Source organism: Gallinula chloropus, assembly GCF_964237585.1.
Source record: "Gallinula chloropus genome assembly, chromosome: 15".
NCBI lineage: Eukaryota > Metazoa > Chordata > Aves > Gruiformes > Rallidae > Gallinula > Gallinula chloropus.
Genome location: NC_140100.1, coordinates 2009624 through 2035286, shown reverse-complemented (window position 1 = coordinate 2035286; position 25663 = coordinate 2009624). Strand labels below are relative to the sequence as shown.

Sequence of the window (25663 nt, the reverse complement as noted above, 5' to 3'; positions counted from 1 at the left end):
AGGTCAGAACCTTGCTCACCACCTACCTCTAGCGTCCCCTCGCCTCCCTCTGACTCTAAAGCACTCCCGTGCTCGGGCTTCCCAGGCAGCACCTCCTGCCGGGCCGGCCTGGCCCTGCACCCGCTGCCTGCCGCTACCCAAGGGCACCTGCCGCACCACCGCTTCGCTGGGGCTGTCCAAAAGAACGAAGGGAAAAAGAGTAAAACTAGATTTAGTCGGACAGAAGAAGCGGGGTGACCCGAGGCTGGAGACCGGCACCGCCGGCGGAGGGGTCGGCGGGGCGCGTACACCGCAGCCGCGCCGCCGGGGTTCCGCAGCGGGGCCGGCTCGGGCCCGCTCGGTCCCCCGGGAGCTGGGGAGCTGCCCACGGCGCTCCGGCAGCTCCGGCTCCGGGCACGCTCCGCGGGAAGCCCGCACGGCGCGGCGCGGCCACGGCTCCGCCAGGCTCGGCCCTGACTCATTCGGAAAGTGAAAGTGAAGGGCGGCCACGTGTTTTCGGAGAAGGCAGGGGAGGAGCCGCCGGGCAGAAAAGCACCGCCGCCGCGTTAAATAGAAAGCAGAGGCGATGAGCGGGCTCAGAGCGCTGGAAGTGCAGTCGGCCCGCCTGCCCCGCGGGAGCCCCGGCTCGCTGCGGCGTCAGGCAGGGCCCCCGCGCGGAGGATGCTCAGCCGGCCGCCGGGGCCAGGAGTAGCCGCCGCGCTGCCGGCGCGCCCCTGTCCGCAGCCCGCGCCCATGCTGCGCGCTCCGGGGACGACCCCCACCCGCGGCGTCCCGGGCGAAGGTAAGGGAGGGTCTCTTTCTGGCGGGGTCCTCGGGAACAGCGACGTGTATCGAAACGCTCCTGCGCTGCCGTTAGAAGAGGTCACGTTTCGGAGGCACGAGAAGGGAGCCCTGCCTGTTGTGCAAGAGCGCGGTGGCGCTGGGGGCTTCTGTCTGCCGGGGGCTGTTTTGGTTGGTGATTTGGTTTTGGGATTTTTTCCTCCTTTTTTTTTTTGTTTTTGTCGCAATGTCCGTGCTCAAGACGGAGCCTGGATAAAATAGCATTAAAAACAACAAAACGACCCCGCAGGGATTTTTGCACGGCACCGCTCATCGCCAAGGACCCCGCACGCTCCCTCCGCGGTAGGAACCGGAGCAGCCACGGGCCGGAGCGCGGCGAACGGGCGGGCGCCGCCGCCGGGACGAGACGGGCCCTGGCCCCGCCGAGCGTTCTGCTCCGGCGGAGCCGAGGCGCGCTCGTACCGGCCGCCAGCCCAGCCTTCCAGGCTCGCAAGAGTGGCGTGCCTCGTGTTTGCTGCCTGCCCTTTGGAAAGGCGCTGCAGGCTCCTGGCGATGGACGGCTTCTGCTGCGGAGCCCTGCGGTTTTTAGGTCTCGGGCTTAGTGGTTATTGCTCACCAGCGTGCTCTGAAATTGAATTGTTAACTTTGAATACCGAGTGATAATCCTGGCCCGGTAATTGGAAAAACCGACACTAGTTTCCCTCTGCTGTGTAAAGAAAGCCCAACGCTACTTTCAGCCTGTTAAGCTGCTTGCCAGCATTAAGGACTTTACAGCCCTCTCGCCGTTCCGGGAGCTAGTATGACATAAACGAAACCAAACATCGAGTTGTTATATGAGCACAGACAGGAATACAGCTGAGTACTTCTTTGAAATCTTCATTAGCATGTTACCCTGAACCGTAAGATAGCCGAGGGATTTATTTCTGAGAATCCTTCAAGGTTTCTCAACAAGCTGCTGCTGCAGATCTATATCTGACTATAGGGATAAATCCTAAAATCTATGCTTGCCAGTAAGGTCAAGGCAGCCAGCGGAGATGTATCGAACCACACTGTCAGAGAGAGACATTTCAGGCCAAACTCATTCCTGGTGCAGCACTGCTAATTCCTTTGAAGTAACACGAGGGATGAATTCAGTCCCTCATGCTGAAAGATATATCGATAGGAAGCAATTTAGATTGGGCCACTTAAAGTGCATGTAATACAAAAAAGAGAGAGAGGGAGACAGGAGTAATGCTTTAAGGGTTTATAGAGGTTGATTTGTGTAAGCTACCGAGGTTGTAGCGTTGCTGTCCCGAGGGAGAGTTGGGGGAATGGGAAACTGCCTTTTATGGCAGAGCCTCAGGTTAACCGGAGAGAGGAAAGTAGCTCAGGATTACTGTGTAAAATTGGCAGAGTTACAGGCTGCCCTTCCAAGTTACGCTTCAGTCGCACAATGGCATCTATTCACCTCACCCTCTTCCCTCGTTTTGTGGAGATATACCCAGCTGCACTTTGTCTTTTCACACAAAGCACCGAATAATGCTATTGTCTGAGTTGTGACATCTCAGCTGGGATTGGGGAAGGGAAAGAGGGAGGTGCAGATAAACGGGTAACTCAGTTTTAAAACCTTCCTGCTTTGTTCTCTAAAACTTGGGGGAGTACACACGAGAACTTCTCAGCGAGAGGGACCTGGCGTTTGGCTCACTCCCGGTACCCTGCTGTGGGCTCACAGCAGGGAAGCTGCGTTATCCTCTGTAGCCATTAACGATCCCTGCTAAATGTTTTTGGAGCTTTGAACTTTGCCATAGTGACAGACTGCTAATCCTGTCAGAAAGCTAGCAATTGTTTGCCCAGTGCAAATTGGCAAATCAATATTTTATTATTTTATAATGGGTGGGAGGTATATGAATGGAAGACTTGGTCATTCAGAGATTGCAGCAGTGTTTCTCTAGGGATCATTGTGTCTCTCTCTGGCATTTCAGAATAGCTGCTGGAAAGCCGCCCTGCCGTAGCCGCTGACGCTATGGAAGACCGCATCCGCTGCTCTAGGCTGTAGGATGGTAGCGCACAGCAAGGTGTCAGCAGATAATGCAGTTGCAGCGGACCCGAGATGTCTACTTGACCCTCCAGCACGGGATCGTTCGCAGGCTCGAGGCTACCACGGCCCAGGCCGGCCCGGCACTGTGCAGGCACAGAGCAACACACACTTCCGAACCTTTCGATCCCAAGCGGATTTTAGCAGCATCACTCGAGCGAGCAGCCTGCTGGATGCCTGTGGCTTCTACTGGGGACCTCTGACTGTCAGTGCTGCCCATGAGAAGCTGAAGTCGGAGCCCGAGGGCACCTTCCTCATCAGGGACAGCACACAAAAGAACTGCTTCTTTGCCATCAGTGTTAAGACTGCGACTGGGCCCACCAGCATCCGGATAAACTTTCAGACTGGGCGTTTCAGCCTGGATGGCAGCAAAGAGACTTTTGACTGTCTTTTTAAGCTGCTGGAACATTACCTAAGCTCCCCGAGGAAGGTACTGGTTACCCCCCTGCGCAAAGTCCGCGTGCAGCCCCTGCAGGAGCTCTGCCGGAAGAGCATTGTGAAGACTTTTGGAAAAGAGAACTTAAACCAGATCCCCCTCAATCCTGTCTTAAAGGACTATCTGAAATCCTTCCCATTTCAGATATAAGTGCAGCATTAACGTGCGAGAGATGTGTAGAGAAATCCAGCTGCCTGGGTTTTTAAACATGTTTGACAGTGAACAAACCTATTTTTGTAGCAATTTACTGTATTTTGGGATGGAACTTGAACACTTGACTTATGTTTACAAAAACTGTTTGCACAAACCTGGGGTTTTAAAATCCTGGCCTAATTTTTCTGCCAAGCAGAATGTTTTATTATTTTATAATATTTTTAATGACATTAATGTAATAAACTTTATTGTGAAAGTTTTTAAAAAAAATAGCATCTCTGTTTTTAGTTTTAAAGGCAATGGGATCTATCCTGCTGACAGACCTGAACTGCTTAAGTGCAGACAACAGACAGGTCTCAGCATGGTCCTGCTTCTTACCCTACTGAATGAGCCTGTCTTAGTGCTAGTCCAGCAGACAGAGGATTCTTGCCCCAAAAAGCCTAAAATAGAAAGATACTAGTGAGTAGAAAATACACTCTGGATGAATCTGTCTCTCCTCTAAATCCATGAGAGCAGGAACAGTGTGTTAAGACAACAGCAGTGCATAGTGTTTGAAAGAGTGAATTGAATCCTTGGCTGAGCTAATTGCACCAGCTCAGGTTTGCTTTATTTCTATTAAAACCTACAAGGCTCTAAGCAAGCAAGAAGAGGTTGCTGTGTGACATAATCAAACCACATGAATGTCGGTGGGGGGGAAAAACTAAAACTGTCCAGAAATGCCTGTCACACACTTAAAAAGGCCCCAAACGCTGTATCATTATGATGTGTTTGGGGAAGGATTGCTTGGTTCTCTCTGCTTCAGCATATGCAAAATGGCAAGGGCGCAGACATCTCTAGACTTCCAAAAATTGTTTCTTGCCTTAAGTTCCTGGCAATGTACAGAACACAGACTTGATTTTAAAAGAATCCATGTCTTTGCTCTCTTAAACTCTGTGAGAGGAGTAAGACTATAGCCACCAGAAACTACAGATGCAAAGCTAGATGGCATTCAGAGAAAGTTAAAATGTATTTGATTACTTTGTAATGCCATTTGTAGGAAACTGGTGAAGGCACCACTGGGTTTCTATTTGCTCATAAAATGCAAAATCAGAGCTGTAACCGAATGACTTGAGATACCTAATTTGGCAAAATGTCACCTGCATGACTGTAAAGTGATTTTCTTCTCCCCCAAGCACTTCCTGAAGTCCATGAAAAGCTGACTTAGAAAACTAGCTGAACCAAATCACTTCAAAGAAGGCAGAGTCTTTCACAGAAATTCACTCCCATCAGCACAGATCTGTGGTGCTTACAGGAACTGGGAGCAGTAAATGAAGTAATCTTGAGAGTTTGGAAGAGAAAAGGTCTTTTCCTCTACTGTAAATCACATCCCTTTTAAAGCTAAAGCCAAAGCCACTTTTAGGAAACAATGACTATGTGTTACACAGTGCATATTACTGAGTAATTGTTTAATATCATTTACCCTACGAAATCAGCTCTTACATTGTTGATGTTTCTTCGGAATAAATAGGTTTCCTCCTCAAACATGACTAAGGATCACTCACAGTGCATCGGGCATTGTGAAAAAGGGAGAAAGAAACAAAAGTACAGTGAGTATCCTGTGACTCCTTACTGTGCTGTTTCCCTAAAAGTGTTCTTTTTGTCCTGCATAGCAGCCTCCCGTTCCCTTGTCAGCTACCCCTGGCTGAGATTAGCAGACAGCATTTCTGTTTAATTCTAAAGCTGGAATTAGTTGCTGAATGATGCATTTTCCCACAGCAGCTGCAAGGATATAAATTGGGGAAGTAATGAATGCTGTGCTATGCAGCAGATATGAGAGCAGAGCAAAGCGATTGCCTGAATGTGAACAGCTTTAAGAAGTTAAATTGGAAAGAAAAAAAGGTCCTTGTAGAGTGAAGGCTGCCAAACTGGTTTGCTCTCAGCAGAGATTGTTATCCCTTTCCCAGTTCACTTTTCCCAGCCCCACACCATAGTATCTTTTAACTCTTCAGGCCCCAAACTGATGACTCTTGCCTTGCTATATAAATAAGTTCTCACATGAGAGAACAAGCAACAACATAGCTTCAAAGGTTCTCTACTGCCCCTAATAAAAACAAACAAAATTAGACTTAGCTATACCATAAGGGGCTTTCCACTGAAAGGCATGGAATGAAAAGCATAAGGGTTCAGCCTATCTAATTTTCTTCCTGGCAGAGACAAACCTACTTTCTCCCTTTTACTGCTTTAGAGTAAGTTTAGCAGAAGTGATCCCTATCTTCCCACGTGAAATGCCTGAACCCCCTCACTTTGTAAGAAACACAAACATGGGATAGCTCAGAAAACAATATAATCAAAGCTATAAAGAAGGACAAAAAAGTCAGAATTGTATAAAAAGTCTCTTAGGGAAAGAGGAGTCAAAGATGGGTTGTACTTTTAAACTACATGTCTTTTCACCCACTTTATTCTTTTTCCCCTTCCTTCCATCTCTCTCCCCAGCATACAGTACTGTGGGGCCAGGCAGATCCTCTTTCTAGTAGGTAGATGTAGTTTGCTTCAAGGCAACTAAGAAACCCTAATGTGTGTTCAATGTCACTCTGAGTTGCTGTCTGGAAGAGCTAATGAAGGGCTCTCTAAAATGTCTGCTTACCTGCATGCACTGATTTAAGGACTCTGTCACATCTAAGGGTCGCAGCAGGAGTCTCCTAAAGATTTCTGTAGTAATTCCAGCTGTCAAATCTTTCATCATCAGTTTAATAAAGCACCAGCAAGGTCCAATAAGGGATTTTCTGTATTCTGCATCTAAAGCAAGAGAAACACATAACAGTGCAGTGATTTTAATCCTCCCTGCTAAATATTATGTGAAGAGTGGTGTTTTCCAGTCCCACCCCCTCTTACCCAGCTCTTTCCTCTGACCTTTTCACTCCTGGCTGTGGCTGGAAAGTGAAGTAAACAGTCAATCTAGTAAAGGACTACAGAAGAATTTGAGCCATGCTTAGGAACAAAGCAAAGCCATGCTTTCTGAAGAGACTGGAATATTTATAGTTAGTGGGAAATGGACAATTTTAAAATAATACAACTTGCAGCATGGCTGTGTTACCCCAAGGAACCCTGGGGGTCTCTGTCCCACAAAGCAGTGGGGTGGGAACAGCACAACAGGATCCTGCTGGACCACCACCCAGCCCTGCTCCTGTGACTGTAGAGGCAACAAGACTGAGGCTTCTTTGCTTTTTAAAGACTGAAACACACATATGCTTTCAGAGTAGGTTAATTTACATACCATGCTGCAGCTGTAAAACACTCCCTAACAAACAGAGCTAATTACTAGAACTGTAGGTGTTCAGAGAGCCTGGTTAATTGAGCCATGAAGAGTTACTGAATGCTGAATAGGAGCCTCTTGAATGACAAGCATAATCTTACCCACTGTGAAGCTGTGGTCACACTAATTCTGTTACGATTGAAGTCATTTACAAGAAGTGAGACTTCAGCTGCAGTCAGCACTGATGCTATTTTCAACAGTCAAAAAAAAAAAAGTGTCCCCTAGGGCAACACACTGACCATATCTAGCCATCAATACCCTTCACCCAGCTTGCACTTAATCCTCTATTGAACGGTGTATTCACCTCCTGACCCTTCTCCTTCAGATCCAGCATCAGCCCTTTCCGTAGGGGTTGGGCTGTCATTCAGGCCTTGGCTCTCCTTCCTCCTCTCCATTCATGGTGCTGACAGCTCTGTGAGCAATGCATTTACTCATTAATCCCAGCTTTGAGACAAAGGCTGTGCAACAGCAACTTAATTCGGACTCTACATTGCTTTCTGTGCTGTCAGTATAAGCCAACAACTACTTATGCAGTAGGTCTCCAGGATGTTTCTTCCAACTGCAAAGAAGCACTGTGCAAGAGTGTTCATTGCCACTGTCTTGTCTGTTGTCCTACTTCTGCCTAGTCCTCTGAGCCTGTCACTGTATCTGACTGTTTCCTCCACAGCTGTTTCCCAACATTACAGCCAAATTTGCTACACTGGAGTCCAGTTTGCTCTGTGTGTCACTGTGCAGTAACAGAAACACAGGCCAGCAAGGAGTGTAAAGAAAAGCCCAACTTCTACCACCCATCCCAACGTAGAACCAACCCACTGCTCAAATATGGCAAAGCAGCAAAGGCCAAAGAGTCAGAATATAAGCTCCTGACTGACAGATGGGAGAGTCAGCCACATGCCGGAAGTATTTCCCTTCTGTCTGGACCTCAGTGACATGCTTTGGAGGTGGTTACTGAAGACCAGAATGATAAAGATGATGCTTGTGCATAGCAAAGCAATTACCCTCCAGCCTGCTCTGAGAAAAGCAGCCCAACAGAATAAAGCAAATAGCTAACTGTGCCACAAGCCACATTTGCTCAGCTTGCTTTGTTCTGCAACTCTTGATTTTATTAGTAAGGCAAAGCAGGATGATCTTTCTGTTGTCATTTTAATCTCAGTTATAGGTATATTTTTTGTAGCCCCCAGGTAGAAGTATGATAAATCCAGTTAAAGAGTTCTGTCTCCTGTGAATCGCCACTGCCTGGCCTGCTTCTGCTTGCGAGCACAAAGTTCTTTACTAAGAGAGTTTTAGGGTTTGGTTTTTTGTTCCTTTATCTTAGATAGTTTCACCAATCCCTTCCACCTTTCATGAAGTTCAAGCTGAAAATAAGGTGGTTCACTATACGGGTCTAATAGGCACCCTGGAGAGAGCTTTAGCACGGGGCAGCCAGGAGCTGCATGAGTGTGGAGGAATTCCCGGCACTGTCCCCTCCCATGGATCCTGAATTGAAGGACGCTTTACAAAACACCACAGGGGGGATACTGAAGACCCATTGTTTCTCTCAGTAAATCTCCTCTAGTCACAACATTTACACAGGATATGGGAAAAATAAAAATATTAGCCATAGTCAATTGCAGGCTTATCTGACCAGAATATAGAAACATCTGGAGTGAAAGCTGCAGTGAAACCAGTTTGCAGGGAAGATCAACTTTTCTATAGATAATATTATGAAATAACAGTAAATATATTTAAAAAAAATAAAATCAAAAAGTTATGATTGCTTCAGGAAGATTTCTTACTTGATGGAGCCCCAGCTAACTCACAGGTTGAGGGTGATGTGAAACCATATTATGCTGTTCAGTTTTGATTTTGAAAAATGTGCACACAAGATTGTGTGCAATTTCCTGCATCCATCCCTTCCAGCTCTGCAGAGCATTTGCAAGTCTCCCCTGTGCCCTTTAAACTGAAACTGGTAACTGTGTTGTATTTTCACCCTAACTGAACTTTCCCCAAATCAACTTCCCTACAGCAGAAACTAATTATTACTGGAATTTGAGTCAGATTGAGCTTTCAGGCTGAGATTTTAGGCATCCTCTCTGGGATATGAACAACTTCTGGTCCACAGATACAGCACTGAAAACAAAAGAGAACATAAAACATTCTCCTCAAGCCATTACAACACAGTCTTACGGATTTTGTAACACCCAGTGAAATACTCTCATTAGGTTGTTTCTTGCCCTGCTCGTGTGCCACCACTGTTCAGGCAATCCAGAGAGATCTGGGGATGGAGTTGTTATATCCTATGGACTTTTGACACCAAAATCAGGATAGGTATGATCTCTAACATTATCACTTGGGTGAATTTGGGAGGTATATATGCTACACAAGGAGTAAGGCTACTAGCTACTTCCTTAGCTCTCCCCAGATAAAAGCCAGTAAACCTTGCTAGACTCTTCTGGCATGTATTATACACTCACAATCTGTTCAAAAAGCTTAGACAAATGCTTCAGAGGTTATTTTAGGTTTTCTGTCCCCCTTACACTCCCATTTGCTCTCACCAAATAAGTTGTTCGCACCAGCTACTTTAAACAGCTGACTTATGTGCAGATCAAAAGCTTTCAGAGATGCTTAACTGCCAGGGGACAATTAGACCTGTAAATTAGGTTCCTAAAAGACTTTGTGTGAATGCTTCCCCAAGTTTCTTCCTGGTTTCCAACCAGGCCAGCTCTACAAAGTAAAATGCAGGGAGCCATGGGAGCTTTACAAGCATTATGTAGCAATTTCTTTCTGTTTAAAAGAAGCTGAAACTACAGTTCAATACCTCGAGCTTTTTTTCAGCCATGACAGGAATTTCCCTTTTCAAGTTGAGGGGCTGTCTTTATCTAACCTCAAAGTTACTCAATAATTATGTGATCAATAGTAAATCTGTCACTGTTCTGTGATTAAATGTACCATATGTAAGTTATTTTCTTAGGCAAATGCAAGTCTTTTTGTTTTGGAACACTAGAAAGAAAGGAAAAGCAGAAGAATTATGGTTTTGTAGGATGGGCAGAAAATACATGTCAGAGTGCATGTGTGAAACTGGCAGCCAGAAGCAGCTTTTCCCAGACGAGCCAGTATAACAGCACAGTAGTCCAGAGCATAAGCTATGCTCTTAGAGTTTACACATGATCACTGCTGTTCAGTGTAAGTTTGGTATAATTTTCCTCTCAGTGGACATTAATAACAAAAGTCCAGGTGTACAATGACATTTATAACCAATATTGTTATAATTTGTCTGTTAGGCCAATGATGCCTCTTTCCAAGTTTCTAAAGAATAGAAAATGAAGGCTGCTGCACTGAGGGAAATCTTAGACTTTGCAGGGGATTAGTTTGTGGCTAGCAGGTCAAGGCAGGTGATCCTGCCCCTCTGCTCCACTCTGGTGAGACCCCACCTTGAGTACTATGTCCAGTTCTGGAGTCCCCAACCTAAGAAGCACATGGAACTGTTGGAACAGGTCCAGGGGAGGCCATGAAGTTGATTAGAGTGCTGGAACACCTCTCCTATAAAGACAGGCTGAGAGACTTGGGGTTGCACAGCCTGGAGAAGAGAAGGCTCTGGGGAGATCTTAGAGAACCTACCAGTACCTGAAGGGGCCTACAGGAAACCTGGGGAGGGACTTTTTTTTAAAAGGCCATAGAGTGATAAGACGAGGGGGAATGGTTTTAACTTAAAGAGGGTGGATTTCATTAGATATTAGGAAAAAATTCTTCATGACAAGAATGGTGAGACCCTGGCACAGGTTGTCCAGGGAGGTGGTGGATGGCCCCTCCCAGGATGGCCTGGTCTAGTGAGAGGTGTCCCTGCCCATGGCAGGGGGGTTGGAATTTGATGGTCTTTAAGGTCCCTTCCAGCCCTGACCATTCTATGATTCTATGATTACTGGCCCAGGGGGCAGAGGTCTCTAAACCATCTCAAGCCTTATGCACGAACTGTTTTATAGCACTCAGTCTGCTGCTGTACACTGAGTTTGTATTAACTTCCCACAAGCAATGTGTGTACATCTGCTGCCATAATTCATCAGCTCACTGCAGAAAGCAGTTAACCCCTTTCTGGAGTAGACAGCTGAAACAGCAAGGGTCTAGAAGAAAGTTCTGAGATGTTAGGAGCGTTTGCACATACTGACAATGGTTTCTGGGTTTCTCTGGCTTTCTCTAAAGCCTGAAAAGCCAGGCACAGTAAGCTTCTCGTGGGGTGGTGCAGAGGGTCTCCACTATTCTGTCTTTAGGTCCAGACTGACTGATGGGAGTCCAGGTCACACTGGCAATTAAGAGATGTCGTTAAGGGGTGGCTTTTTCAACAGGCTGCAGCGTCATTTGTCTTTGGGAATTAAATATTTCACCTAGTTTGTGTGCTACAGTTGTAAACGTCTCAAGCACTGTTGAGTCTTCAACTTTCTGCCAGGGACACACAGTTTTGAGGACTTTGAGCTTAGTAGAGAACATACTGGGAGCACCTCAGATCTAGTTTGTAAAGTCAAATGAGTGGCCCACATTCCGCTCTCACCTTGACTTTTATGAACACAACCCATGTATATACTGGTCAGAGGGATTGTCTCTAGTCTAAATGCAAATAAAGGAAGACAGCTTTTGTTTTAGGGGCAGGGAGTGAGGAGGAGTGTGAAATAGTGCCCAAGCTGTAAGGCACAAAGGATGCTGTTAGCCACAGAAGTACTTGGGGTAGAAAAAGACAACAGTAAAGAACAGAAATTCAGCCTTTGAGTGAATGCTGTTGAAATGAGGCTTAGGACTCTGAACTCCAAACAAGGAAACTATGTCCTACCCTGCAATTCTGGAATCTTGCACTGTATTTCTTGTACAAAATATCTACTTGTAAATAGTCTGAGTGAAGCATTATGGTTCAGACTCATGGACAGAGCCCTTTCCATGGCATCAAGGACCCTTTGTTTCATTCTGGATGCTGACAACAAATTTTATATATATATGTGTGTGTGTGTGTATATATATATATATATATATATGTATGTATCTCATATTACTTTACCTTGTAATCTTCCCCCAGTTTATAACTGTATGTATAAGTTAGACTGATTTTTCATAGCACAAAACAGAATGTTTCACTAACAGAGTACTCAGTAAAGAGAGCTTTGGCATTTTTTTTAGTTCATTACAGCCTATTCCTTTCTAGCACTTCTACAGCTGCCCTGCTGAAACCACAACCAATTCCACTTCTTTCTGACAGTAGGACAAAAGTCTCTTGATTCAAACTCTGAGTTTATAAACCTCCTCATGCCTTTGCCCCCTTACCTGTGGTCTATCATACCCTAGTCCTGGAAGATTTACTGTAATACACATATTTAGGAAGAACGTTCAACTCTGGGGAATAAAAGTACAAAGGCCCAGGGATCAAGAAGTATTTGCTGATTATAAAACAATATTTAGACATATGGGAAAATATCTACTTTTAAAACAAATACACCTAATGAGGAAGAAGTCCATGTGAACTGTGCAACCTGTACTGTGTATCTTTTTATTATGCTTTGGAACTAATAAAACCTGGGCAATCTTTCTTCCTGATAAGTGTAATTTATGCACCGTACGCAAAACTGTACACCAGCCCACAGTCAAGGTGAACACAATGACAATTTCAATCAGATGCTGAAATAGCCTAGGACTTCCAAGTGTGCACTAAAAGTGAAGAGTACAGGTAAGGCTGTATCTGTATACTAAGTGGAAAGTGAAGGTTACATAGGCTCACAGATTCATACTATCTTCTCCTTGCTCTCCCACATACCTCATTTGCTTTGTACTTCCAATGCTGTTTTAAGAAGGTGGTGATTTTAAAACACAACCCATTTCACATCAGTCCAAAATAGGTTTTGGGACTGGAAGCCCAGATAGATAGATGTTAGCAGTGACACTGGGGAAGAATGTCCTCTTCTGATTCCTTAAAGTTTAAAATACCACACAGTTCATCCGCCAGACGAAGTGAAAGGAAAAGCTGACTGCTACATACAGTCTGCTGTAGTTACACTGTATACAAACCATTATCTGTTACTTGTATACAAACCAACTAAAGGCCAAAGGCGATCACATATGAATGCTAAACACAACCCCAGTTGGCATAAATAGGCTTTGAGTGAATTTCTGATGGATGTGTAATTCCACTAGCTTGAATTCTGGCCATTGGTGGAACATCACAATCACTGCAGGGCCAGCTTCAGGCAAATGCCAGGTTTAGCTGATGGCCAGTGGCCTTCAGGGTTTCTTACAGGGCCCAATCCAATCTCCTGTGAAGTCAACAGAAACCAAGCTGGGCTCAAAACTAACCCTGAGAGAAAATGTTTCCTCTCTAAAGGAAAATTCTGTGTGAAATTTCCGTGAAGGCTGTAGCATGTCAGAGGAGACTGGAAAGCATGCTGGAAAGCTGTGAAATTTTGGAAGAAAGTAATGCATTCCAGAGGGCCAAAGAAAACATTAGCTTGGTTTTTGAAAGAAGTGCACAGAGGGAATAACAGCTGCAAGGGCATACAGGTGGTTCTCACAAGCTCTCTTGCCAGCTGTAATATCTGTTAAAAAAAATAGGAGTCCCAAGTGCAAAACAATTATACAGCTTGTTCAGAGCTTTTTACTCCAACATTCAGGCATGTCACATAATGCAGCACAGTCGTAAAACAGCTCAGTTTCCACTGGCAATGGTGAACGCCTGAGCCCTTACTGAGGACTCAGAGAAGCCACTTAATTAATCGCCATACAAATTAAGCTATGTTGCTCCAAACTTTTAAAGCTTGAACTTACTGCAGGTCAGTTTTAACATCCTCTAGTGCTTGAGCTGAAATGAATGCATTCTCTTTTATTCAATCTTATTCCACATTAAGTGCACAATTTTGCAATTAAGATAATGTGCTGATTGCAGAGGGGAAGGGAAGGGAGAAGCCTATTAAACACCATCATAAGGCAGTGTTTTTTTAAATAACTGTGACCAAAGTATTTATGAAACTCCCCCAGTGTAAGTCATAAAGTCTTTACATAGCTGGCAGATTATTAAAGTAGCTTGACCTCACCAGTTATAAAATATACAGAAATGGCTGAATTTTAAATACTCACTAATGAAGTAGGTGGTCATTTATATGTTGAGATTAGGACAGCTTTGGCCAAAGTGTAGCTGAGGAACTTCTGCAAAATAGTACCTTGCAAAATTGTTCCAAAATCTAGATGGTATCCTGTGGATACCATGTGTCAGCATGTCCAAATAGATTAAGGGAAAAGAAACTCAACTAAAAATAAGAGTAACTACAGTCTACTCACTTTTACTTTACTCTTTTGCAGGTCTTCCTTTTGCTTAGCTGCAAAATGAGGAATGCAGATTGTATACAGCATGTCATTCTAGCTCAATAGGCACTAGCATCCAACGACAAGAAAAACAAATCCTTTCCTTTTAATTCAAGTCCATCCTGCTTCCCATGATTTCCTGTCCTCCAGCGCAGTTCAGTTCCTAGGAATAGTTGCACAATACAAATATACTGTTGCCTGTGCTAACAAAATAATTGACCTGCCATGGAAAGGCTGGCATAAATATTATCTCCTCTTAGTAACTACTAAACAGCTAAATTGCATGTGGTAACGCTGTTTGCTACTAGTGACATTTTAAAGAGATAAAACGTATACAAATATAAATAGAACAGCCAGTGTCCTGCTCTATGCAGAACGTACAACAAATGGCACATTGGACTGTAAAACAGCTCTACCTGAACTGCTGCAGTCAAACATATCTTGCAGTCACAGTCCTCTGAGTCTGCTGGTCAGATTCAATCCTCCAGGATGTTAAAGGCTGAGAAGGGGAAAAAAGCATCATCAAACAACACTTACCAATGTTATTGATGATGGAGGGGAACAACCCGCTTTTCACTGAACTCAGTTTCTGCTTTACAAATCAATTCTGGTTTTCTGCTCTGTATGGTTCAATATTAAGAGGTTTGAGGATGGTCTAGTCAATATTCCAAATTTTGTCTGGCTTTATTAATTTTACTGTAAGCTTAAATGAAAGAAATATCCTCATATGATCAAGTTGGAGCTCAGACTTACAAACAGTAGTCCTGCTTTGGAAATACTCTAGTCTGTGACCTCTACTTCAGCCACATTAGGAAGTGGAGCTGATAACCCAGGAACAAGTCCAGGATAAGAAATTAAACATCTGAAGACTTAAGCATGCATAGGAAAAGGAATAAGGATTTAACAGTGAATAACTAAACTCCAGAAATAATTCTGGAGCAGTGACTAAATCACAGGATTTCTCAGGCACAGGGAGCAATGGAGCAGCAGGTTACAGATCTCCGTGCTCCCCTCTGCTCAGCCAAGAGAGATGTGCTACTGTTTGTACAGAACAACTTTCCTTCCCTTCCTCCACAGAAGCCTCTAAAGCACAGGACCTTTGGCTCTAGGTTAGGCTACAGGGACTTGAACCAAATCCTCTCTCAACATTGAATCTATTTGGAAGCAAGTGCTCTGGCCACAAGACTACTGAGGGGGAGAAGATATAAATACACTTCTCAGCAAATACCTCAGGACTCTCATGTTTGATGGTGGAAGGCTGCAAAAGGGCAACATCATCCATATACTTAAACCCAAGACCAAAATATGAAAAGGAAAACTTTCCAAGAATTATATACTTCCATGAATCTCTACTGAAGGTGGGGGAATTTTGCTATTAATCATACAGGCAGAAAAACCAGGACCAGACTGTGCGTGTATCAGGCTGACACAACAGAAATTCTCTCTCCTAGGACTAGTCAAGAGCCTTGATTTCAGTAGAAAGGCTTAGTCACCGTCTAATGACCTATCATCTAATGCCACCTGGCCTGCACTCATCAGATCTGACTGTAAAGGGCCGGTGTAGCTCTGACAGTAACAGAAACAGGATGTCAGTAGTTGAGTTGACAGGAAGTTCAGGTGTTAGAGTACATGAAAGTCAGAAATGCTTCCTCACTAACGCTTAGGTTTGCACACACAGAGAGTGTATGACCTAATTTAGGAGAATCAGACTGCAGAACATGGTATTAGTCTTTTATTTGCCACCTCATAGAATCATAGAATGGTCTGGGTTGGAAAGAACCCCAAGGATCATAGACTTCAACCCCCCCCTGCCACAGGTAGGGCCACCAACCTCCAGGCCTGGATGTGCACAAGGTTGCCCAGGGCCGCATCCAACCTGGCCTTATAAATGATAAACTTGAATTTGGTTGCTCTTATATTTCAGCAGCTTGCCAGCACTCAGATGTTTGGAGTCTGTGTTCTGCTTTTCAGCATGTGATATGAGTAACACTGAAATTTCATTTTGGGATTTTACTCTTTCCTTCATTTTATTTTGAAAATCCCAAGGGACCTGGCTAAAAGCCATAGCCATATCTGGTTTGGGATTTTCACATCTGATTATTAATTGTCTTGGAAAGATGATTTGCCTGGAAATCATATTATTTGAATGTGTTTTTGTTAGTGCTAGTGAGGGGTTTTCCTTCCTTTCTTCTGTTCCTCTATTTCACAGAAGGCTCTTACTCATATAATTGTAATACTTTAATTCCTCAGTCCCTACATGTCTTTCCCAGTGCACATGGAACTTCAGGCTTAGTTATGGTCATTTGGACAACTGCTTTGCCATATGACTTAAAGACTTTTTAAGCCTCCCATGCTGAGGTAAGGCCCCTTCTTTGAAGTTCTTGTTAGTCCCCCACAGAAATACATCACATGTATGCCATTCCACATAGACTTACTTCTGCTCTGTGGTCTCATACATTGCTACTGATGACTGCAATCAAATGATCTGATCTGCTGTGGGCTGTGGATCATGGAGACATGCTCCCAACTGCCCTGTGTCAAGACTCTTCCTCAATGCCAGAATTCGGTCTACTGGTAGGGACACCTTGTCCCATGAAGACCACCACTCCCTCTTGTTGATGCAGGAAGAGAAAATAATACACAGATTTCTCTCTGATATTCTACTAATGCCATATAATTCTTATAGCTGGATTTCTGACCAGTACCTACAGACCAGTTCCTATAGGAAGGGGCTCAGTGGCTCTACATGAACAAACAAGGCTTTGCAGAGAGCTTTCTACAGAGCAACACAGGGAAGTAATGTCACAAACCCATTCCCACCTCTCCACCCTTCGCCTTCTCCCCACCCCGATGACAGTTGAGGAGTTTATCTGCACTCAAGCACAGTCTGTGGGATGGGAATACCCTTTAAAAAAAATCTGCTGGCTTGAGAAGACTTGTAAATCTGCCACATTGCAACCAGGCTGCAAGTAAGCAAGGCACAGAAAGGACAGAGTGACAAGGGTGGCCATCCTGGTTTCCCCACCCTCAAAAAGCTGGGAAATCAGGAGGGGAAGGGAGCAGTGCTCTCACCTGTAAGGAAGAAGTAGGGGATTTCCCCCCTCTTCCCAAGGAGAAATCTACAAGGAAACTACTGTGGCATTTCCCTATCTGCATGTATCCTCCTGTGGGATTTCCAAAATTGTAGTTAGACAAGTTGTGAAACGTGTCCTGTCCTCTCAGCAGGGGAGGGGCAAGTACAGACCTGCTGCAGCTGGATGACAGCAAAGGACAGAGGTAGGTAGACTTCCTCCCCCTGTGTCTATAGAGTGGCACCTGTAAGAAGTTACGCAGTACAGGAGGATCTGGCTCTGAGCCAACCTTCACTGGCTCTCAGCAGGCATTAGTCACTTGGGTTTGATAATGGTCTAAATACAGCCACCCAGCTACTGACTGGCAAGCTTGAATCTACCTGCCATGGCCACAACTCCTGGTTGCAGGAGTCCCAGGCACCCGTATCAGCTGGAACATGCGACTGGCAGAGAGCAGAGGAGAGGAGGTGGGTGTGGTGTAGGTAGGCACACACAGACACGTGATGGGCTGATGGCTATTCCACATCTGGTAAGGCAGCAGGAATATGCTCAGGTAAGTGAGAGCCAAAGGAGAGATTGCAGGAGCTGTTTGAATGTCATGATGGAAACATTTAGCACTGTGAAAGTGGTGCCCATTCATTCCTTCATTCATTCACCTGTTATGATGTTGCTATGTGAAATTTCCATGATTTTCCTGAAAATGGTGATTTGATACACTTTGAAGCCTGTGCTTGCTAAGGCAAATGCATTTACTCATGGGAAGTGAAAAAGGGTCTCATTTCATCCAAGAAGCTATAAGGGAATTCCTTTAAACATTCACATGTGGCAGATCCTGCTCCTCTTTAGACTAGACAATTCTTTCCATTTCCTCCCAGAGTTACAGGAACACTGTGGTGCCATCAGTACGTTCCTGTAACGCATCTATTGCACTGAGCGGCCCATCCTCTGAACTGAAACTGAGCAGCAGGTAAAAGACACCCTCTGAAAAAGCAGCCTTAGCCTTCCTGCTTGTGCAGCCTCCTCTCTGAAGTGTTGTAGGTAACCAGAAGGACTTAGTTCAACTAGCTCGACCCTCAACAGGCTGGGCAGTGTAACCCTTCTGCGAGTTGCTCTAAATCCAAACGTGGCCTCTCTGAGCACATCGCTCAAGCCTGGTAAGTAAAATTGGGCCCAATCTGTATTTTGCATTCCTGAAAGTGAAATTTTTTCGCAATAATTTTAGCTCTTTCCTGTGAGCTAGTAACTAGAAGGCTGCCAGCTGTACATGCTATGTGATAGAAACAATGCAGGCAGGGTGTTTTTTAAACAACTCAAGAGTATGTTGTCACAGACAGCTGAAACAATCCACCAGCCCCCCCCCGTCCCCGCTTCCCCTTTCTCTATCCCTGCTCCTGGGCTATGGAATCCCACCTCACCTTTTATGGTGACTCCTGAACCCTTCCAGAGCTGTGGCAATTTGCTATCTTAAGAGGAAAAGAAAATTTTAAAAAATCCAGTCACGTCACATTAAGAAGCTTAAAAAAAAGCATCCAAGAAACATCAGAACCAGTGCAAAGCAGCAGCGTGGCAAACGGCTGGGGTAGATTAGAATTTTTCATGTGTTACCAGTTGTTCTGTTATTTATGTTACTCTCTGTACCGTTGTAATTAAGAAACACCCTGATGTGTTACAGAACAATGAGAGCTTCTAGGGTGCACCAGCTCCTGCTTGCTTACCAGACCTGGCACATCAGTCATGCAGAACTACTCCAGGCCAGAGTCACTGAACAGCTATTGCAGGAGCCTGCTGTTGAGCATGGCAGAATCATGCTGGAAATAAAATGCTGAACTGAAAGCATGCACCAAATAGCTGAGAAATCATTCAGAGTCTATTAATAATGTGGCAAATAGGATCCAAACAAACATGTGAAGTGACTGACTTTGCTACTTCTGTCACACAAAGGGAATAATGGCCTTACTGAGATGAAAAGCCTGCTGCGGGAAAAGTTAAGTGCAAAACTTTCTCTCTCTGTTTTCTCCAGGAAGAATAAGCTAGAAAATTAAATGCTAAATTTAGATTTCACTGGGGGCAAAGAAAAAAAACAAACAAAAACTCCCAAACCAAACCAAAATAGCTGTAATTAAGGTTGAATATTTATGGTGTGAAAAGAAAGACTGACCAAGAGAAAGAACGTGCCACTGACTAATCCAAGAACATTTCAGTTTTATAGTGAACTGCAATAGCAAGCAGTATAGAATTAAGGCCTCAATTTTCCTCAGACTTTTTTAGGCAAAATTCTTATTGAAGTTGCTCCAGAAAGTTGACAGTGATTACAAAACTGAATTAAAAAGAGATGTCAAAAGGAATGTGAGTTTTTGCTAAAACGTAAGAAATCCCACTTACACAAAAAGTAATTGAAGGGTTGGAGAAAAACAGCCTACATTATCTACATAGTTACATCTTCTGCATCAGGTCAGATTTAATTTGTGATTTCATGGGTAAGATGTTAGCTTTCCAGAATGTAAGCTCTCCTCAAAGAAAGGGCTGCAGCTGAATAAGAGCCTGAGCATCTGATCCAAAGGCCACTGGCAGTGGAGAGAAAATTTCCAATGATCATGGAGACTTACACCTCAGAAGAGGAAGAGATAGCTGGGTTTTTTTCTGAGTGCACAAAGAACCAAAGCCTTTTTGGCCAACAGCAGACAGATGCAGGGACTACCACAAGGCTTCATTCGGATGACTCGCACATCAGACCATCCCTAGTTCAAAGCAGGCATACAAGACAGTACTGAGTTCTTGGAAAAATGGGAAGATGAAGAAAAAAAGGAAGGGGAAAAAACAACAGTAACTTTTCTTACTTACTGGAATCCAAGATCATCTTCAAAGAAAATGCAGTTGGTTACTATAATTTGGAAAATGATTGTTGTAATATGCCTGTTGGTAATTCCCCGAAGAGAAAGAGCAGGCTATAGCCAGTATGCTCTTATTTTCTTGCAGAGGAGCTGTTTTGATCTTGCTGTGGGATACTTTTTAAAAACCAGCTTTCTCAGTGTTTGGAACATACCTGAGGGAAGAGGGTAATATCTGTAAGAGGAACCCCTCAGGGCAGTTGTTAGTATCTCACTGGAGGACATCCTTCCTCAGGTAGGGAAGCACAAAGGAGGTGTGGGCTGAGGCTGGGTGCCTGAGTCTGCTGCACTTTGGTTACTTAGCTGAAGAAGATAGCATAGATTTAATGAGGGCCAGATGGGAAACAAAATGTGCTATAACCCCTTTGCCCTGTGAGCTCTAACTTAGCAAAGCAACTGCTCTGTCACAGCACAGTCTTACCTCATCTCAATGCAACTTGATCAGCTCTTGTAGGGCTGGGGAGGGCAAAGTAACTTTTCCTCTGTTTTTCTGAGTAGCAATTCATTTCTGTGACACAAAGATGCCAGCTAGGAACATAAATGTGCCTGTGTTCCTGCTTGTGGCAGAACTTGGTATAGCTGTGCTTTCTGAAGGTGCTCCAGATGCAGTGCACACAGCACCAAACAACTCAGTCCTCTAAGGAAACACCAGAGGGATACAAGATGGAGATTTATTTGTGCCCATACGTTTGCAAAAGAATGACAGCTCAATCTGTACCAGAAGCAGGCGGCGACCTACAAATCTGAAATGAAACAGGATACTCCAGTACCTCAGCAAAACGTTCCCAGGCACAGCACTGGAGAAATGGCTACTCAGCTGGTAAAAACATTGTAACTGGGTTTGGACAGCTATGGCCAGATATGCTCAAAAATGTCTGAAGGGAAACATGGGACACGGGACATCCATGTCGATGTCCGTTCCAGTGACAATGCTCTCTGCACACGTGAACTGTCCTGACAATAATGTACCAGCAAAGGCTGCTAAAGTGGTTGTTTTTAAAGGAGGTACAGGAGGTCAGCTCAGCACCAGAGATGACTGTAACTTTCAGTAAAGCACCCGCTTAGTGAACTGCGCTCGGGATGTGTTGTGCTTTTGTAGTTCAAAGGGAGCGTCTCTCTGTATGCGTTTGGCTTTTAACACCATACCTCCATGTGATTAAAGAAAGCCACAAGAAAGAGGTTTCTACATTATTATCTCTTCCTGGAAAACAACCTGACTGTTTCCCCGAAGTTTGCTGGTACAGAATTAAGCAGCTTTAAAGGCAGCCAGACATTTTGGCTGCCCGTCCACTTGCCTTCCTCGCAGTTGTCATTATCTCTGTTATACTTTACCTGGAACTTAACAATCCCTCACTCCCTTTCCTCCGAGGTTTCAGTAACTCTTCAAAACAAAAATCAATAAGGCTCCTTTTACTCCAAGATACAGCCTTTCAGATAATCATGTCATATTGTGCAGCAGCTGCTTGGAGCCTATGCAGCAGAAATAGCCCTTGGATGAAGAGTTTCCAGTAAAGTGGCTGCCTTTTTCTAGCATTTCAGTGTTTACTCGTATCATTGGTTGAGATCAACATTGGGTTTTTATCAAGTGATTCAAGCGACATGTTAGTGACATGGCTAAGAAAAAACTTAGGTTTTTTTTTTAATTGCTTCACCTTAGAGACTCTAAATAAACGAAGATCTTATGAGTCAGTGGATTTTATTCCTGTCAAATGGCCATTGAATTAAAACAAAATAACCTCAAACCTCTCATTAGCAGAACTGAGTGTGTAATTTCAGTTTCTGTTTTGCTATTAACACGCTTGTAAATGGGTTATAGTAATCTGACTTCTTTTTTATGAAACTTCTCATCATGACAGATACATGAGAGGCCTGAGGAAACCCCCTCTCCTTTTCCCTCAGAAACATCAGGTTTGCGAGGAAGAGTTGGCATTGCAAAAGTCTGGTCATAACTTAAGAAATTTTCTCAGCAGTTAGGGCTGGAGCCTCACCCACCAAAGATTCAGAGCAGTGTCCCAGACACAACTGGAGCTGTGCAGATGAGTGGCCTGATCCTTCCCTGGAAATACACAGCATGAACTCAAAGAACTGAGCACTGAAAGAGAATGTGCTAGGGCTGATAGTTCTCATAATTCAAATTATCTGAAATATCAGATGACCTCAGAGGACAAGCCAGCTTTCTGTTAGTACTGCGGATAAGTTGATTTATGTATAAAACTTCTAAGGAGCTCACAGTACAAGTGACACATGGAAAAGCTGGAAGTGGCATATTAGAAATAGTGACAGGGCTGCAGGGGAGGTGGTTGTGAGCAAAGGACTCCCGCAAGGCAATTGTTGCATCTGGTTAGTTTTGGGTCTTTTTTAAAAGGAATTTGTCTCATCTGCTTTTTGAAGTGTTACATATTGTATAAATGTTACATATTTATTAAAAATGTGTGTGTGTATGTATATGTAATTAAACTACAAATAGGGTGATGACTTACACTGTACACTGTATTGTGGTAGCAGAAGTGCAAATAGTTGTCCCTCTGCTCTGTCCACATAAGACATACCTGGGCATACAGGCTACCCTACCCTGTCCGTTAGACAAAAGTCTGCTAAATATTTCTCCTCCCCTTCCCCCATCAACAAATGTGGGCTGTTCATTAAGTTTTACTTGCCTCATGTTGTAATAGTGAACTGTCAGCAGCAGAAATAGCAGCTGAAGACAGGATTTTTAATCTGTGAAAGAAGCAAAGCTTCCTTTTAAGAGTCATCGTTTTTAGTAGTGCTTGAATTTTAACACTGCCACAACACAGTTTGTGATTAAGCTATTTTGGTTAATCTTAAAAGATTTTTAACAGGAAATTGTTGTAACTTTCCTTTCCTTTTCCCCCAGAGGCTTCTGCTGTTGTTTAGCAGAAACCTGGGTTTATAAGCAGAGAGCTAAAAAAAATAAAGAGCAAAACCAGTCAAAATTTACAGCATGCAGTTTGGCCAAGAGGCCACCTTCCATACTGACAGACACCCCAAAATCCTCACCCTCATTTCAAGGCTAAAGAATACTCTCATTCAGAACTTATACTGTAAAGAGTCCTGAGGATAACTCTATGTACAAGGAGGGTCCCAAACCACAGTGAAACTTGTCCTCATTGGGACACTTCAGGAGTGCACAAACAGATTGATATGATGTCAACAAAGCCAAGGCCTGGTGAGAGCTTGGGTGCAGATTTTAGACACAGCCCTCTCCCCCTGCCATGTCTGTAGGATTTATAGGTCAGCAAAAAACACATATTGATCTTGGTCAGAGAAGTGGCACATGGGCTTTCTGCTTTGGCAGGGGGGTTGGACCTGATGATCTCTCGAGGTCCCTTCCAATCCCTACAATTCTATGATTCTATAATTTTCTCTTTAGAACACAGTCATGTTCTATAGGAATGGTCCAGCTGAGGGTTTGTGAAAGCTTTGCTGCAGCTGTGTAGTTACTTTATGACCTTTTTTATTGCCTACATGAAGGATCAGTCAGCAGCTGTGTCATTCAGCTTTGATTTTAAAATTTCTTCCTCCACACACTCCCAGCCAGGTCTCTCTCCATTCCAGAGAACTACAACGCTGTTCTTACTCCTCCCTGCTCACAGCCCCTTCCTGTGTGAGCAGAAACCCTCATCAAGTTTGCCCTGCTTCTGGGAGATACCAACTCTTGAACAGCAGCAGCTGCGACTACACCACCTGGAGTTCATTTCCTTCCTTCCCTTGAGTAGCCACAAGCACCCTGGATCTCTGCTTAACTTCTGTTGTGGTGTTGTTTGGCTGCCTAGGTTGTACCTGGTATTTTACTGGGCTTTCAGTGTCTTCTATGGGAAAAAATAGCAGACCAGAAGCAAGTGTCCTACAGGCTACATCTGACTCACAAGTGCCTTTACGATTGTAGTAATAATATTTCTGTAAGTCCAGAGAAAAAAGGCTGTATTCCAGATAGGGTAGAGACTAGGGACAGTATAACCATTTCAACCCATCTTTGCCAGGCAGATGAGAGAGGGTTCAGGCAACAGGCTTGAGAACAAGAGAAAGAGCAAGCAAATTTCTCTTTAGCCTGTGTGTAGGCTGATTGCATGATCTGACATCAGAAATACACATAAAGCTAGAGGTGCATGTAACAATAAGTCACTTAGTTGAGTGTCTGTTCATTCAAACCAGAATTACTCTACGATGCCCACAATCCATTAGAGACAGAATAGCTTAATTGAAAACAATCTGGTGAGAGAATGATTTAGCTCAGAAATATGTGGCTGATGAGCAGGAGTTCCAGGTCCCAAAATAGCTCCATTAAAGCTTGGTAAACTAAGCAAGCATCTGTCTTGGTGTCGATTTCTGCAAAACACAGAACTCTCAAAGCACCTCAGCTGGCAGCTTTCTAGAATTGCGATGATCGCTGAGAGCACTGATACAGATACTGGTCTTCCTTAAAATCCAGGGGGATTTTGAAGCCCATCCAGACATGTGAAACTTTGCTTTAGGCAATAATCTCATTGCAAAGTACTGACATGCTGAAAATCGCCCCCATTCAGGAAATAAGTTCAACATAGAAAGGAACATAATGTATCCCAGTATTCTGCAGCCCAGTCTGACTGGCAAAGAGCTGAAATGCTTTTAGTGGAAGGTACAGATTCCAGTCTGAAGTCTTTACCCAGGATTTGAGCCCAGCTTTCTCCAGAGTCAGCTTTTCAGCCCACATCCAAAATTCATATCCGACTGAATGATTCTATCCAGTGTATTTCAAAGTCCAAGCATGTTGAATGTGTCACCTTCATTAATGTTCAAAAGTAGTTTACATTTGACTTACATTTGACCTTCTTCCTATATTCAAGCTTCCTGTTCTAATCACCATTTCCAGTTAGCCATTGCCCATTTTCGGAGATCTGTATGTTCACTACTTAGAGAAAGGAAATGCTCGATTTAAGCATCAGAACCACCCAGCAGTGGAACCAGCTTTTGTTTTATGGCCATAAAAAGCCAGACTGGGAAAAACAGTGGTACTCTGTGGTACTGAGTCAGTGTGGTGAAGTGGCAGAAGATAGAATTGTTCTTCTCAGGTTGTTCTCTGACAGGCTACTTCAATGCTACAGTAGAAATTACAGGAATTGGCAGCAGTTGGAGACACAATCCTCATCTTAGCAACAGATAAAAGGTTCAAAGGTGAATTATATGTTGATTGAGTATGGGAAGAAGGAAATAACTTACTTGCTGTTAGAGGACAAAGCATTTCATTCAAGCCCTGTTAACAGGAATATTCAGAAGTGTATCGCTGCACTACCTTAGTGGTGAACTCATGCCAGTCACCTGTTTTGGAACAGGAATTTATTTACCTCAGATTAAACCTCATGCACACAAATCCTGTCTCCCATGCAAGTTCTTCAGCCAGGTGTATACTTAAACCAGCCAGCAGCCATTCAGCCAAACCAGCTTGTGGGCAAGATGCAGAAAGTATGCTGAGCAGGGCTAAATCTGGTTGGCTGCTCATTCAGATGTGCACCTACCAGTTGGGGCTCAAAACTCCTCTGGACTGCAGAGACCCTTCCTCTCCTGGAGAAATCCTCCTCATGTAGGAAATACTAACCAATAATCAGGATGAATGGCAGATTAAAGTGCAATAGAAGAGTAAGCAAAGAATAATTTAACATCTTC

General features: G+C 44.1%; 1 protein-coding gene across 1 annotated transcript; it reads left to right on the top strand.

Annotated features, from left to right (window-relative positions):
- Nucleotides 1–616: 616 nt before the first annotated feature.
- On the top strand, nucleotides 617–3713 carry SOCS1 (suppressor of cytokine signaling 1). Its single transcript, XM_084271032.1, has 2 exons — nucleotides 617–781; nucleotides 2742–3713. Exon 2 carries the CDS (start codon nucleotides 2817–2819, stop codon nucleotides 3438–3440), a length of 624 nt encoding a protein of 207 aa, XP_084127158.1. The 5' UTR covers nucleotides 617–781; nucleotides 2742–2816; the 3' UTR covers nucleotides 3441–3713.
- Nucleotides 3714–25663: the final 21950 nt, after the last annotated feature.